The sequence below is a fragment of the Pituophis catenifer genome, unplaced genomic scaffold (genome assembly GCF_029215685.1).
Source record: "Pituophis catenifer annectens isolate HBS135680 unplaced genomic scaffold, rPitCat1.0.hap2 SCAF_2, whole genome shotgun sequence".
NCBI classification, from domain to species: Eukaryota; Metazoa; Chordata; class Lepidosauria; order Squamata; family Colubridae; genus Pituophis; species Pituophis catenifer.
Window position 1 is genome coordinate 5589424 of NW_027256882.1, and position 16630 is coordinate 5606053.

The 16630-nt window shown below is 45.9% G+C and overlaps 1 protein-coding gene across 1 annotated transcript; it reads right to left on the bottom strand.

Annotated features, from left to right (window-relative positions):
• Positions 1–9743: 9743 nt before the first annotated feature.
• Positions 9744–16340, bottom strand: LOC139309264 (zinc finger protein 665-like). The gene is made up of 5 exons (XM_070933317.1): positions 16176–16340; positions 15828–15942; positions 15644–15711; positions 13536–13665; positions 9744–11883 (listed from the first exon to the last, which is right to left on the bottom strand). The coding sequence occupies exons 1-5, from the start codon at positions 16338–16340 to the stop codon at positions 9896–9898; spliced, it is 2466 nt and encodes an 821-aa protein (XP_070789418.1). The 3' UTR covers positions 9744–9895.
• Positions 16341–16630: the final 290 nt, after the last annotated feature.

Below are 16630 nucleotides of genomic sequence, written 5' to 3' on the forward strand. Positions count from 1 at the left end.
CCACTACGGGTTTCAGAAGGCTACTGTGAAAAACGGGGTGAATCTTCCCCAAGAGCCGTGGCAACTGCAACGGAGTTAATTATTTTTACTATAGGAAACGGTCCTATAAATTTCGGGCCTAATTTCTTGCTCGGGAGTCTAAGTCTCAAGTACTTGGTGGAAAGGTAGACTTTTTCTCCCAATTGAAATGGTCTTTGGGGAGTTCGGTGCTTGTCTGCTTGTCTCTTATAAGATTGAGCCGCCTTGGCCAATGCCCTCTTGACATTCTCCCAAGTTTCTCTCAACATTGCCATCCAGTCGGTCAAGCTGACTGAGGAAGGGGGCTCCCTCGGGTACTCTGGCATGGGGACAAAATCCATGCCACTCACTACTTTGAACGGGGTTAGCCCCATGCTGCTGTGGACAGCATTATTATATGCGACCTCCGCAAAAGATAGGAGATCTGCCCAATTGGACTGCTGGTAGTCGACGTAGCATCTCAAATACTGTTCTATCATAGCGTTCAGTCTTTCTGCCCCCCCATTGGTGCTGAGCTGAGCCCTTGCGATGACCCTATGGATCGTAGAAACTCCCTCCAAAACTTTGCTGTGAACTGGACCCCTCGGTCGGAGATGATTCTCCTGGGGACTCCATACAGGCGGTAGATGTGTTTCAGGAACAGTTTGGATAACTGGTGGGCTGAGGGCAGTCCGCTACAAGGAATGAAGTGTGCCTGTTTGGAGAATAAGTCTATTACAGGCCAGATTACTGTATTTCCACTGCTCCTCGGTAGGTCGTCTATGAAGTCCATCGCAATCTCCTCCCATGGTCTTGTCGGCTCAGCTACTGGTTGCAACAGTCCAGGCGGGCAACCTGATCTTGTTTTCATCGTGGCACAAATGGTGCAGCTTTTTACATAACTGTCCATGTCCTTTCTCATGTGGGGCCACCAGAACTGCCTTCGTACTAGGTGCAGCGTCTTTAGGAAACCGAAGTGTCCTGCTGGTTTAACATCGTGGCTCCTCTTGAGGATCAGGGTGCGTAAAGTCTGTGGGACATAGAGCTTTGTCCCTTTCCATGCTAGGTCGTCCCTTTCTGTCAAGAGATATTGATTGTCTCGGAACCAGGGGTCTGTCAGTGTCTCATTCTTTAATTTTGCAGTTAAGTCACTTGCAAGTTGGCCCTGCTGGTCACGTTGTTGCCATCTAGTGATCACTTGAGCCGCTGCCTGGGTGGAGGGGATGATGGCATTCACTACTTGCTCCCGCTCACTGTTGTATTGGGGCATTCGGGAGAGGGCGTCAGCCAGGAAATTCCTCCCTCCTGGGGTGTGCTTAAGCTCGAAATTGAAGCGATTGAAGTATTGAGTCCACCGGACTTGCCTGGGCGACAGTTTCCGTGGGGTTTTTAGGGCTTCCAGGTTTTTATGATCAGTCCAGACTTCAAACAGTTTCTGGCCTCCCTCTAGCAGGTGCCGCCAGATCAACAACGCCCACCTTACTGCGAACACTTCCTTCTCCCACGCCGCCCATCGCCTCTCTGTGTCGGTGAGCTTGCGGGAGGTGTAGGCGCAGGGTTGTAGATCACCTTGACTGTTCTTTTGGAGTAACATGGCTCCTACTGTCACATCACTTGCATCTGCTTGGATGACGAAAGGTTGTTCCGGATCAGGGTGTTTTAAGACAGGTTCTTTTGCAAACATTCCCTTTAACGTCTCGAATGCCTGTTGGCAGGTCAGGTCCCATTGCAGGGGTTGTCCCGGGCGGGGTTTTGTCGCTGGGCTTCCTGTCTTTAGGAGGTCCGTCAAAGGTTTGGCAATTTTCGCAAATGAGGGGATGAACTGTCTGTAAGCCCAGGAAGCTTTGCAGTTGTCTGCGGGTGCGAGGGGGTTGCCATTGTAGAACTGATTGGACCTTGGCTGGGTCCATTTCTATCCCCTCGTTTGATACTCGGTAGCCTAGGTAGTCTAGCCGTGATTGATGGAAATCGCATTTTGACAGTTTGACATACAGGTTTGCCCTCAGCAGTTTTTTCAGTACTTGGCGGACGAGGGGTATGTGTTCGTCCATGGTCTCCGTGTAGATGAGAATATTGTCCAAGTAGACGAGGACCCCATTGTATAGGTGCTCATGTAGGACTTCATTTATCAACTGCATGAACACTGCTGGGGCTCCTTGCAATCCAAAGGGCATTACCTTGAACTGGAAACTACCCAGGGGGCAGTTGAATGCTGTTTTCCATTCATCCCCTGCTTTGATGCATACTCTGTAATAAGCTTCTCGAAGGTCTAGTTTAGTGAAAACTTTTCCTTTAGCTAGGTGGGCTAGCATGTCCTTCATGAGGGGGAGAGGGTATAAGTTTTGTACGCAAACGGCATTGATACTTCGAAAATCGACTACCAGTCTTATAGAGCCGTCCTTTTTCTCTTTAAACAGGACTGGCGCCGTTACCCTTAGTTTTACTGGCTCAATAAATCCCCTTCATAAGTTCTTGTCTATGTAGTCCCTCATTTCCTGCATTTCACGGGGCGTCATGGCATACATTTTAGATTTGGGTAGTTTCGCTCCCGGGATAATCTCGATGGCACAATCGGTCTCGCGGTGAGGGGGCAGAATGTCACACTTGGCCTCGCTGAATACCTCTGCAAGGTCTTGCTACTCCCCTGGGATCTGATCTGCATTACCAGCGCTGGTGGGTGCAGCTGCCAATTGCTTTGCTGTATCTTCTGGGAGGGACCCTTGTGTTGGTGGTGTTTTCTTCTGCAGTGGCGGGCTGCTTTGGGGTCTCAGTGTGGTAGGGAATTCTTCTGGTAGGGACGGCAGGGGTTGGGGGCCCTTTGCTATCCTCAGTCTGCGGGTCCCCTCTTGCCACCAAATGATTGGGCCCCATTTGTCCAGCCACGAGAGTCCCAATATGACTGGGTCTGTCATCTTGGGGGCTATTATGAAACGGATCGTTTCCCAGTGATCTGCCAGTTCCAGTCTCACGGGTTCAGTTAAGTGTGTGGCATACGCTCCCCCCACTAGGGATCCATCAACTTGCTCAAAGCGAATTGGTTGTTTAAGCTTTTTAGCTCGGATTCCCAATTTTAGAACTGTGGATAGGTTAATCAGGCACCTTGTGCTACTAGAATCTATTAAGTCTTGGAAAGTCCCTTGGGCCCCTGTTTTGGGGGCTGTTAGGCGTATGGGAAAAAGAAAAGATGGACGGGTGCACTCACCATCGGGTCGTCCTCGCCTTCGTCCTCCGTGTCATAGGGTTCGGGGGAGTGATCTCCCTCATCTGGGATTTCTCTGGTTTCGGTCAGGTGAGCGAAAAACTCCGGGATTTGGGGAGCTTTCTGCGGTACGTGGGTGGTGCACTTGGGCCCTCGTTCCGGTCGTGCTTTGGGCGGTGGAGCTGGTCCTGGCCTAGGCGTTCCACATCTTGCTGCTATGTGGCTGCTCCCCCCACATCTGTAGCATTTCAGTGGGCTCCGTGGGGCAGTTGGTCTGTGGGAGGGCTGTGATGTTGGGGTTTCTCATCTGTTGAGTGGTCCCTGGTCTGTTCGGCCTCTTTCCTTTCCCTCTGGTGGTTTCGACGTGTCACTCGCCCGCAACCCTCTGTCGACTTTTATCGCTATCCGGAACCATTCAGAAAGTCGGTTTAGGATGTCACAATAAGCAGTCACTTGGGAAATTCTCTTATCTAGGCTTGTTCTAAAAAAATACACCAGCAATCGCTCTGGTAGGGGAGGCAGTGTCCCAATGACTCTCCTGAATTCACGGATATGCTCTCTGATGGGTTTCCCCTTCTGCATTAGGTTTCTGAGCTCGTCTTCCACATAGGGGTCCTCCTCCTCCTCCTCATAACGGGCTCTCAATAGTTGCAAGAACCCATCCGCATCTTGCAGCTGGGGGGCCCTGTTTTTATAGAGGGATGCTGACCACCTCTTTGTTTCTCCCTCCAGCCCTTCCGAAATAGCATTCACTAGGGCTCTGGGGAAAGGGTAGAGGTGTCGAAAACGCTCTATGTATATCTCAGCTGAATCGAGGAATTGGGCGAGGTTGTCTGGGTCACCATCAAACTTCCCTCTGAACTGGGGTGGCTCCTCCCTCTCTGCCCTCTCCTCTCTGTGCTGAGCTCTGTAGGGCCGGCCTTGGTGTTGATAGTCCTCTGCCTCGTCTCTCATCTTTGGGGAGTTCGGTGCTGCCTCATCTAGGCTTTGCTGCTTGCTGGGAGGGGGGGGACCCATGGATGCGTCGTTGGGCTCTTCCCGCTCCTGCTGTGGAGTGGGGAAGGGCTGCGCCTTGGCCTACGGCCTCTTGGATCAACAGCCCAGACTGGGTCTCTCTTCTCTTTGGGTCTGCAGGATGGCCCCTCCCCCTGAAGGGTGGCACGGTCAAATTTCTCTTTCAACTCATCTATGGGGCTTTTGAGTGGCTTCCTTAGAATTTCTTGGCGCTTAGTTTGTTTTCTGGCTTGTTCCCATTCCCACAGCCAGGAAGCCCTGCCCAATTCACTTAGGGGTTTCCCTTTGTCTTTCACATTTGGAAAGGGAAATTCAGCCTCAGAGGCTTTTGGCACAGTCAAAAGGGGGGGGGGGTTCACACCAGCCCTGCTTGATGGAAGAAAAAAGTTTTTAGGGCGCGGCGAAAAGCCCGGAGATCTGATATCCTCCGTATCTCCAGGGGCAAATCGTTCCAGAGGGCAGGTGCTGCCACAGAGAAGGCCGTCCCCCTGGGGGTCGCCAGCTGACACGGCCTAGCTGACGGCACCCTGAGGAGTCCCTCTCTGTGGGAGTGTACTGGCCAGTGGGAACTATTGGCGGCAGAAGGCGGTCCCGCAAATACCCAGGTCTGATGCCATGGAGCGCTTTAAAGGTGGTAACCAGTACCTTGAAGCACACCCAGAAGTCCACCGGGAGCCAATGCAGCTCACGCAGGAGAGGTGTCACATGGGAGCGCCCTCTCACTCCCACAATCCCCCACGCAGCCACATTCTGCACCAGCTGGAGCCTCTGGGTGCTCCTCAAGGGGAGCCCCATGTAGAGAGCATTGCAGTAGTCCAGGCGGGAAGTGACGAGTGCCTGAGTGACTGTGCGTAAGGAGTCCCGATCCAGAAAGGGACGCAACTGGTGAATCAGGCGAACCTGATGAAAAGCCCCCCTGGCCATGGCCGTCATATGCTCTTCTAAAGACAGCCGTGCATCCAGGAGGACACCTAAGTTGCGAGCCCTCTCCGTGGGGGCCAATAACTCACCCCCAATAGCCAGCGATGGCGCCAGCTGGCTATATCGGGACGCCGGAAGCCACAGCCACTCAGTCTTGGAGGGGTTGAGTCGAAGCCTGTTACTCCCCATCCAGATCTGCACGGCCTCCAAGCACTGGGACATCACTTCAAGGGCATCGTTGGGATGGCCTGGAGTGGAGATGTACAGCTGAGTGTCGTCAGCGTACTGATGGAATTCCACCCCAAAGCCACGGATGATCTCGCCCAGCGGCTTCACATAAATGTTGAACAGAAGGGGTGAGAGGACCCATCCCTGTGGCACCCCACAGATAAGGTGTATTTGTCAACCAAATACCTAAGATTGAGGTTACCTAGCAAGACGTTCGGACCCAAATTCATAGGTCCCTTCCGTATAGTGAAAGTGATTAACCCAGTGACTGTCCAACTTAGCCTCCCTTGCATATTAGGGAAAGTGCACCCAGTTTTTCACAGCAGCTTATTGAAACCAGTAAAAGAATCTAACTTAAGGCCCTTACCAGCTGCTCCCCACCTCCTTTGGTAGTACAAGGGGAGGCTCATTATGAAGTGAAGATCCTTAAGTCTAGACTGTACAGGGGTCGGTTACAGTATTTAGTACACTGTACAATAGTACAATAATATAAAGTATGACGCATGTATACAATACCCATGCAGAATCCAGAAGTCATAAATACAGAAGCAATACAAACACAGAAGGCAAAGATCCAAGGGCAAACTAACTCTTATATACAGACCAGTAACCCTAAGCCATTCCCAGTCTCCAAACCGTCTAGCTCACAACAGATGCTGTTTCTTAGTACCCAAACAGTTCCCATTGGCTGACCTTGTTATGTCTATCCCAGCTCATAATTTATCAGATACTGACACTCATCCCTTTATGACTGGAATAACTTAATATTCTTCCCATGGTGCACTCCACCCAATGGCTTGGTCATTATATCTGCCAGCATGTCCTCTGAAGAACAGTGAAGCAAGCTAATTAATTCACACTTGATGGCTTCTCTGACATTACAATACTTAATGTTCACATGCTTGCTTCTATTCTTTACTCTGACACCTGTTGCCATTTGCTGGTTTCAATAAGCTACTGTGAAACACTGGGTGCACTCAGGGGTGGGTTCTAAAATTTTTTACTATCAGTTCTGTGGACGTGGCTTATTTTGTGGGCATTGCTTGATGGTCATGTGACAATTCTTTAGGATTTAGCAGAGGTACTGGTCTACCAGGCTTTTAACTGCTTGCAGAGCTGTACTGATCTACTCATTTGTTTTTGGAGGCACTGGTCTACCCATTTATTTTTGGAGGCACTGATCTAGCCATTTATTTTTGCAGGCACCGGTCTACCACCACACTGCCTTTTAACACTGATCAGCTGTAGGGTGGCCCTTACGCAGCAAGAGTTTAAACAGTTTTTTTCCTTCTAGCCGATCAACTGGGACTCAGGATGCAGCAATAGATTGGGGTGGGGCCAAATAAAAGGTAAGAATAACGCTGGGGGGGCGGGGGGGGGAGGCAGAACTGGTTCGGTGACATATTGTCATTGCTACCGGCTTGGCGGAACCAGGCGGAACCCACCACTGGGTGCACTTTCCCTAATATGCGACCGAGGCTAAGTTGAACAGTCACTGGGTTAATCACTTTCACTATAGGGAAGGGACCTATGAACTTGGGTCCTAATGTCTTGCTAGGTAACCTCAATCTTAGGTATTTGCACACTTCCAAACCTGTGCTGGAGATCTGGTTGACACTCCTAATCCTGTTTTTCTGTAGACTAGCCATGCCCAAATCCTGCAACCGTTTTATACGTTTTAGTCTTCAGGCCTTTAATCACCTTAGCTGCTCTTCTTTGCACTTTTCCAAAGTCTAAACATCTTTCTTGTAATGTGATGTGGTAGAGTTTGCAGCAATTCAACCAGCACACAAGTAAATAATTCAGCAGGATTTATTTATACAAGAAACTTCTTTATACATAATATACAGTATGATGCATGTATACAATTCTCATGCAGCAGAAGTCAGAACCAGAAGTCAGAATCCAGAAGTCATAATCATAGAAGCAATATCATACAGAGGCAATATTGCAAGGACAAAGTAATTCTTATATACAAATCAGTCAAGCTAAGCCACGCCCAGGCTCGAAGTTGTCTGGGTCCCCAAACTGTCCCCATTGACTGACCTGTAACCATGTCTATTCCAATTAATGAACTCTTATACACTGACACGATGACCAAAACTGAATGCACTTTTCCCAGTGTAGAGTTACTAAGGCTTTATAAAACAGTACATGATTCTATGACTCCGTTTATACAATCATGGATTATATTAGCTTTTTTGGCTACTGCCACACACATGTGACTCATTATTTAAGTGATCATCCATTCGGACACCCAAGGTCCCCCTCACAATTACTGTTTTTGAGCCAGGTTTCAAGTAATCTGATTTGCCTGCAAACGTGTAAAATCTTATTTTTCTCCACATTAAGTTTCATTTTGTTGGATTCAACCTTGTCTCATTTGGATCAGAAAGACACAATATGCATACACATAAAAATCTATAGAGACATGTCAGATCAGTGGTTAAAATGCAGTACTACAGGCTAATTGTCCACAGCCAGGAGTTCGATCCTGACCGGCTTACGGTTGATTCAGTCTTTCATCTTTCTGAAGTCCCTAAAATGAGGACCCAGATTGTTTGGGACAATATGCCGAACTTGTAACTTGCTCAGAGAGTGTGGTAAAGTATTGTGGACTGGTTTATAAGTCCAATTGGAATTGCTATTGCTATATATTTTCTCCAGAGTGTGGATCCTTTTATCCTTTTATGGATCCGGCAATATTGGCCAACTATCGTCCTGTCTCCAACCTTCGCTTCCTGGCGAAGGTTGTTGAGAGTGTGGTCGCGCGACAGTTTCCACAATTCTTGGAGGAAACATCCTATCTAGATCCGTTCCAGTCGGGTTTCAGGCCTGGACACAGCACGGAAACGGCATTGGTCGCGTTGGTTGATGATCTCTGGAGGGCTCGGGACAGGGGTTGTTCCTCTGTTCTGGTCCTGTTAGACCTCTCAGCGGCTTTTGATACCATCGACCATGGTATCATGCTGCACCGGTTGGAAGAGTTGGGGATGGGGGGCACCGTATTACGGTGGTTCTCCTCCTTTCTCTCCGACGGGTCGCAGTTCGTGTTGGCAGGGGGGCAGAGGTCGACCTCAAGGCCTCTTATATGTGGAGTGCCTCAGGGGTCGGTCCTCTCGCCCCTCCTGTTCAACATTTATGTGAAGCTGCTGGGCGAGATCATCCGTGGCTTTGGGGTGAGATACCACCAGTACGCTGATGACACCCAGCTGTACATCTCCACCCCAGGCCACCCCAACGATGCCCTTGAAGTGATGTCCCAGTGCCTGGAGGCTGTGCGGATCTGGATGGGGAGGAACAGGCTCAGGCTCAACCCTTCCAAGACTGAGTGGCTGTGGCTCCCGGCATCCCGATATAGTCAGTTGACTCCATCACTGACTATTGGGGGCGAGTCGTTGGCCCCCACAGAGAGGGCTCACAATCTGGGAGTCCTCCTGGATAGGCAGCTGTCCTTGGAGGAACATCTGACGGCTGTAACCAGGGGGACCTTTTGTCAGGTTCGCCTGATCCGCCAGTTGCGGCCCTTTCTTGATCGGGATTCCCTGTGCACAGTCACTCATGCCCTCGTCACCTCTCGCCTTGACTACTGCAACGCTCTCTACATGGGGCTCCCCTTGAGGAGCACCCGGAGGCTCCAACTGGTCCAGAATGCAGCAGCGCGGGTAGTGACGGGAGCAGCCTGGCGCTCCCATGTAACACCGCTCCTGCGCGAGCTGCACTGGCTCCCAGTGGTCTTCCGGGTGCGCTTCAAGGTGTTGGTTATCACCTTTAAAGCGCTCCATGGCATAGGGCCTAGCTATCTTCGAGACCGCCTGCTGCCACCGACGATCTCCCATCGACCCATGCGCTCCCACAGAGAGGGCCTCCTCGGGGTGCCATCAGCCAAACAGTGCAGGCTGGTGACCCCCAGGGGGAGGGCCTTCTCTGTGGGGGCACCTACCCTCTGGAATCAATTGCATCCAGAGATAAGGAGAATCCAAGACCTCAGTGCCTTCCACCGTGCCCTTAAAACCTTCCTTTTCCAGCAAGCCGGGCTGGCCTAATTTTTAAAGTGTTTTTAAGTGTTTTGTTTATTGTTTTTAATTAATGGGGCCAAATTTATATATGTTTATTTTAACTGTATTTTAATATTTGTACTTGATGTTTTTACTTGGCTTTTCACCGCCCTGAGTCCTCAGGGAGAAGGGCGGTATACAAATTCAAAATAAAATAAAATAAATAAAAATAAATCAGAAGGATAAGATGACCAGTCTGAGCAAAGCTCTATCCACATTCCATGCATTTATATGGTTTCTCCCGTGTGGATCATTTTATGGGAAATAAGATTACGTTTTTCAACAAAGGTCTTTCCACATTTCATGCATTTATATGGCTTCTCCTCTCTGTGGCTCCTTTTATGGGAAATAAGATTACCTCTTTGAGCAAATGTCTTTCCACATTCCATGCGTTTAAAAGATTTTCTCTCCTGTGTGGAGCTTTTTGTGGATAGTAAGTCCATCACTATAAGCAAAGGTCTTTCCACACTACATGCATTTATATGGCTTCTCCTGTGTGGATCATCTTATGGGAAATAAGATTACCACTTTGAGCAAAGGTCTTTCCACATTCCGTGCATTTAAATGGCTTCTCTCTTGAGTGGATCTTTTTGTGTCTTCTAAGTCCATTGCCATGAGTAAACGTCTTTCCACACTCCATGCATTTATATGGCTTCTCCCCTGTGTGGATCATCTTATGGGAAATAAGATTACCACTTTGCGCAAAGGTCTTTCCACACTCCATGCATTTATACGGCTTCTCTCCTGTGTGGGTCATTTTATGGAAAATAAGATTACCTCTTCGAGCAAAGGTCTTTCCACACTCCATGCATTTATACGGCTTCTCCCCTGTGTGGATCATCTTATGGAAAATAAGATTACTTCTTCGAGCAAAGGTCTTTCCACACTCCGTGCATTTATACGGCTTCTCCCCTGTGTGGATCCTTTTATGCATAGTAAGTGTACTGCTATGAGCAAAGGTCTTTCCACAGTCCATGCATTTATATGGTTTCTCTCCTGTGTGGATCCTTTTATGCATAGTAAGTGTACTGCTCAGAGCAAAGGTCTTTCCACACTCCAAGCATTTATATGGTTTCTCTCCTGAGTGGATCATCTTATGGGAAATAAGATTACCACTTTGAGCAAAGGTCTTTCCACACTCCATGCATTTAAATGGCTTTTCCCCTGTGTGGATCTTTTGGTGGATTGTAAGTTTAGTGCTCAGAGCAAAGGTCTTTCCACACTCCATGCATTTATATGGTTTCTCTCCTAAGTGGATCTTTTTATGGGAAGCAAGATAACTGCATCGAGCAAAGGTCTTTCCACAGTCCATGCATTTATATGGTTTCTCCCCTGTGTGGATCCTTTTATGGATAGTAAGTGTACTTCCATGAGCAAAGGTCTTTCCACACTCCATGCATTTATATGGTTTCACTCCTGAGTGGATCCTTCTATGGGAAATAAGATTATTGTTATGAGCAAAGTTCTTTCCACATTCCATGCATTTAAATGGTTTCTCTCCTGAGTGGATCTTTTTGTGGCTTCTAAGTCCACTGCTCTGAGTAAACGTCTTTCCACACTCCAAGCATTTATACGGCTTCTCCCCTGTGTGGATCATCTTATGGGAAATAAGATTACGTTTTTCAGCAAAGCTCTTTCCACACTCCATGCATTTATACGGCTTCTCCCCTGTGTGGATCATTTTATGTGATATAAGATAAGCTCTTTGAGCAAAGGTTTTTCCACAATCTATGCATTTATATGGTTTCTCCCCTGTGTGGATCCTTTCATGGGAAGTAAGTGTACTTCTATGAGCAAAGGTCTTTCCACACTCCATGCATTTATATGGTTTTGCTCCCGAGTGGATCCTTCTATGGGAAATAAGATTACTGTTATGAGCAAAGGTCTTTCCACACTCTATACATTTATATGGTTTCTCCCCTGTGTGGATCCTTTTATGAATTGTAAGTGTATTGCTCTGAGCAAAGGTCTTTCCACACTCCATGCATTGGTAGAGCGTTGGCCCAGTGTGAATCCTTTTATGGGAAGTAAGATGCCTGCTTGTTCTAAAACATGTTCCACATTCCAAACATTTATAAGGCTTCTCTTTTGTATCAATCACTTTTTGAGATGTAAGGAAGTTATTTCCAAGAGAAAAAATGAATGTCCCATTGTAATTTTGTCTATTGTGTATTCTTATAGCATCTTCTCCTTTGTTTTGGGTTAAATAGTGTTCATTTACTTGTACTTTACCTTTGATTACATTCACACTTTTTGCAGTATATTTTTCCCTTATTATCTCTTCTTGGTCAAGAAAGTCTTGCATCGGAGCATCAATGGAAGATGAGCTTTCCTGATTCCAATTCTTTGAGTGGTTTCTCTCATGAGTTTCGAATTCTATTCGAATTCCAAACTTCTCAGTTCCATCTTTAGCACTGATCACTTGCAACAGTTCACAGGAATCTTGATTCTCCTGCCCATTATTACCTTCAAAGCAAAAGGGAAATGAAAATGATAACAAAGTTAGAGAAAATGATCAAAGTGTAGAAAGTCAAGTGAATTTTCTTCTGAATTTCTCTGAAATTCCATTAGGTTGTATGTTTGCATACTTACAGGGGTGTGATATAGACATGATGATTTCTATATTCATGAGTCATGAAAGCTTTGAAAATATCTAGAACACATCTCTTTCTTTACAATTATCTATCTATCTATCTATCTATCTATCTATCTATCTATCTATAAATTTTAATTATTTTAGTTCTGGAGTTCATATATATATATATAAATCTCAAAGTCGGTCTTGAGTTAAGGAATAATCAGGGGAAACATCTAAGGAGGAAACATCTAAGGAGGAATTAGGAGAAAACTTAAGAATTATTGGGGTGGGTTAATTTCAACAGAGACTTGTGAGAAATGAAACAATTTTGAAACAACCTCTTTCTTCCCTGGTATACCTTGGAGCACCTGCTCCAGTGTCTGTCTGGTGTGCAGGAGACTTTGTAGCAAAATCCCTTGCTGAAGCCTCCCATTGGCATGTAAACGCTCTTCGTGCTGAGGCTAGAAAGGCTGGGAGGCTTCAAGAATGGCTATTTTGCTGCCCCAAAGTCTCATTGGCTTGCAAGGGCTCTTTGGCAGGATCTGGTACAGGCTTTAGTTTGCAGAGGACAGAGGCCTAAAGTACTTTAGTGCAAGATCACACGAGACCAGTAGTGCAAGATCTCAGGCTACTAATCTCACGTGATCTCACACCGCAGTACTTTAGGCCTGTGTTCGTTTAAGAACTGAGGACTGCATGAGATCCAGGGCAAAAGTCTTTGAAAACCAAGAGGCCTTTCCTCTCTTTGCAAAGCATTTTGCCCTGGATCTTGTGCAGGCCTTGGTTAATAGAGAACAGAGGCCTAAAGCACTGTAGCGCGAGATCACATGAGATCAATACTGCTAGATTTCCCACTACTGATCTCACGTATCTCTCACTACTTTAGTCCTCTTTTTTCTGCAAATGCAAAGGAGCAGGCAAAAGAACCGACAGCTCGCCACATCGTCCCAAGGTAAGTATCGGCAGGTTGGGGTAATAGGTAGGGTGAATGTTGCAGTCTCTGCTGTCATTCGTAAGTGTGAACGATGGCCGTGGTGCTGCAACACATAATTTCGAGACTGGTTCTCAGGGCTGGTCATAACGTGGAACGGTCGCTAAGTGAACTGTCGTAACTTGGGGATTAACTGTACCCTAGGATGCTCTGAGTGACATTGTATGAGGCTTTTGTTCTTGAACTGGATTGGGAGAATGCTCTTCCATGGGCTGAGTGTGAAAGTTCTGTTCTCACACAATTTTGGAGGTTTCAGAGGACAAATGACAACACGCTCCTGTCACATGACCTCCAGAAGACACATAAAAGCACACCTCATTTTTTTCAGCCCCCCCAGATAAATTCAAATAGAAATGGAAAAATACAGATAAGAAATGGCACAGAAAGCATCTAAGCAAAGAGACATTGACTCTTTCCTTCCTTGGAGCATGAGAAGATCCTTTCCTTCTCCCTCCCAGGAGACAATATCTGATTAGTGGTTTTTTAATAAAAACCCTAATTAAAATCTGTCTTCTTGAACTCTCTGATTGGGGACTAGAGAACTCTTACCCAGAGAGGCCACGTTCCTATGGTTTTCAACCATGACTTTCGAATGCAGGGCTTTCTGGTCAGGATCCAGCTGAGACCATTCCTCCTCAGAGAAAGACACAGCCACCTCCTCGAAGGACACAAGACTCTCCTGAACACGGAAAAAAGAACAGAACAGGAGGATTCACAAGATCTGTTCATCTTCATCAATGATTTAGACAAGAGGATAGAAGGGGAACTCATCAAATTTGCAGACAGGACCAAATTGACAGGAATAGCAACACTCCACAAGATAGGCTCGAGATATAGAAGGATTGACAAATTGGCACCTTCTAACAAAATGAAATCAATTGTGAGAAATGTAAGGTTCTACATTTAGGAAAGAAAAACCAGATGCACTGGCATAGAATAGGCGATACCTGGTTCAACAGTAGTAAGGGCAACAGGGATCTTGGAGTCCTAGTGGACAACCACTTAAACATGGGTCAGCACTATGCTACAGTTGCCATTAAAACCCCCAACAGAAGTTAAATGGCTGTGCATCACACAAGTCCTTATATTAGGTGAGAAAATGGGCAAATCTGAAAATTGTTTTCACTGAAGAAATATTTGGGGAAGTTTTATGAAGTTCATTGATTCTGCAAAACCTTCAGTGCCTTTTGGTAAAGTAATCCCACTTCTGGATCAACTGATCTATCGCTCTGTCTATCATTGATTGATCTAGTAGTCTCAGGGATTGTCTAAAAGAAAGAAAAGAAAGAATAGAAAATTCCCTGGGAAAGTAATTCCTCAGCCTTTGCAAAGTGGGAATGTTTGATCTACTAATCCAGGTGCAAATCAGAGAATTGGAAATTATTTTGTAGCCCAAAGTACCGTGATTACATGCTCAACATAGCCACTCCCTTTGGATTTTAATAGTCTGCTGTATTTTCATTTTCATTATTTCATATCATTTACACATTCCCTTTACTACCGCCCTTCAGTTCTTAAACCTCCTCCTTCTTTTTTCATACATCATAATATCTAAATATATATGTACTATTATTCCCCTCTTATTTCTATCTCTATTTTAACGTTTTTCCCCATATCACTATAATATTCAGACGTTTCTTTTCTATTTCCCATCTTTCACCTGTTTTATTTCCCTTATTTAGCTCTTCACATCTATTTATGTTAAAGTTTCATCCTTCATTCTTTCATTATTCAATGTCTCAAAGTACATTTCTAATACCAATCACAATCACTTATACATTTAAAGTACAGTGCATCTATTCATGTTCTTTCCAATCCTCCAATCTATGTAATTCTATTGATAAACCTTTACATTAAAATATATTCTTTCATTTTCTGATCACCCATGGTTTAATTCTAGCATTTCACTAATCATATTTTTATACACTATTTCATAATACCATCATTCAAACTGTAATTTTCCAATTTATGCTTAATTCTTACTTATAAGTATTCATAATTTCTCTATTTTACTCTTCATATCTATTTATATTAAGATATTACCCTAATGTCTGTTGCACTACATACAAAATAATTATCCAACTTATATAATTCTAATATTCGTACACATTACTGAAATATATTCATGGAAGATCTTTTACTCTTCCCCACCCCCCTTATCCATCCTCTCTTATCTCCGTAAAAACTTTTAGTCTTTATTTTTGGCTTGCCTCCGATTTTCTTCTCTTACTCCATCTGCTTATTTTTGAACTGCAGGTTATAAATATGGCTTTTTAAAAATGGTATTGTGGCAATGTGAGTATTTATTTATTTTTCATTAGCCTTGCACAATTCCAAGTCAAAGAATTACAAAAATAACATGGGACTCTAGCAGTTCCTGCCACTGTGATACGTTTATTCCTATTTCTTGAAGGACTTTTAAAAAATTGCTTCTTGTGAACTCAAAGTTGGAGGACTACTTAACAGAACAAGATAACCAGAGGAAGCTATGCTGGCTGACAGGAACTTGAACCTGCTATTCTGCTCTGCATGTTGTGGAAGAACACAAAAATAATCCAGGCCAAACAAGGGGGGGGAATAGCAGGAGGGAGCCCTCTGCACACCCACTTCACTTCCTGAAGGGAGAATAGAAATCTAATAATTTTTCCCTTTCTTACTTGATTTGGAGGTTCAACCGCTGTTTGATCTCTGTCATAAAAACCAGAAATCTTCGTTCTTTGTTTCTCTGTAAGGAATACATAATTTCAAAATGCATAATTGACAAAATAGGAGGAGCTATTCCATAGATGAGAAGAGAGAGCGAAGGTAAGACAGATGGGAAATCGGAAGGTCTTCCATTACCTCCTGAGGTGTCCTGACTTGGATCTTCCCAAGGGATCCTCCTGAAAAATAGCTCCTGAGGGGGATTTGATGGGTTCTTCTTTCCCTCAGAATCTCTGATCTCTACAGTGCAGCTCTTCAAATAGGAGGAAGGAAAAAAGAAGCAGAATTAATGTACATCACACGACATAAAGTGGATTCTTATATTTGGAACACAATCTCAAAGCCCCCAATATCCTTCTGTGAGGTTGATTGAGAAAACAATGGAACAATTGCCACATATGATGAATGCCAGAGAAGTTTGGGAAGGAGGTGTGAAGTATTCAAACACTTTCTCTATTCCCTTCTGAGCCCCCTAAAGTCTCTCACCTGCAACTGGACCTGCTCCTTCTGCTCCTCCACTTGGCTGAGGAGGAGGCCTTCCGCCAGGGCCACCGCCTGGGAGCTGGTCTCTGCTCCACACTCCCGCACCCAGCTCTCCATCTCTGGGGGCAGAAGGAACAGGAGATGCTGCAGAACCACCTGGTCCAGCATCTGGGCTTTGGTGTGCTTTTCTGGTCTCAGCCATCGCCTGCAAAAGCCATGGAGTCGGCTGCAAAGTCCTCGGGGACCCTCAGCCTCCCGGTATTGGATGAAGTTCCAAGACTGAACTTCTGAAGGGAGGATGGTTTCCTCCTCCAGGATCTTCTGCCCGGTTCTTGTCCAGAGCTTCACCCCCTTCCCAGGCTGAGCAGCTGAAGGGCCTTTTCCGGCTCCCTCCTTTCCAAAAGGTTGGGTCTCCATCCTTTCTCTGTCCTGCAGAGCAACTGCAAATGGCTCCAAGG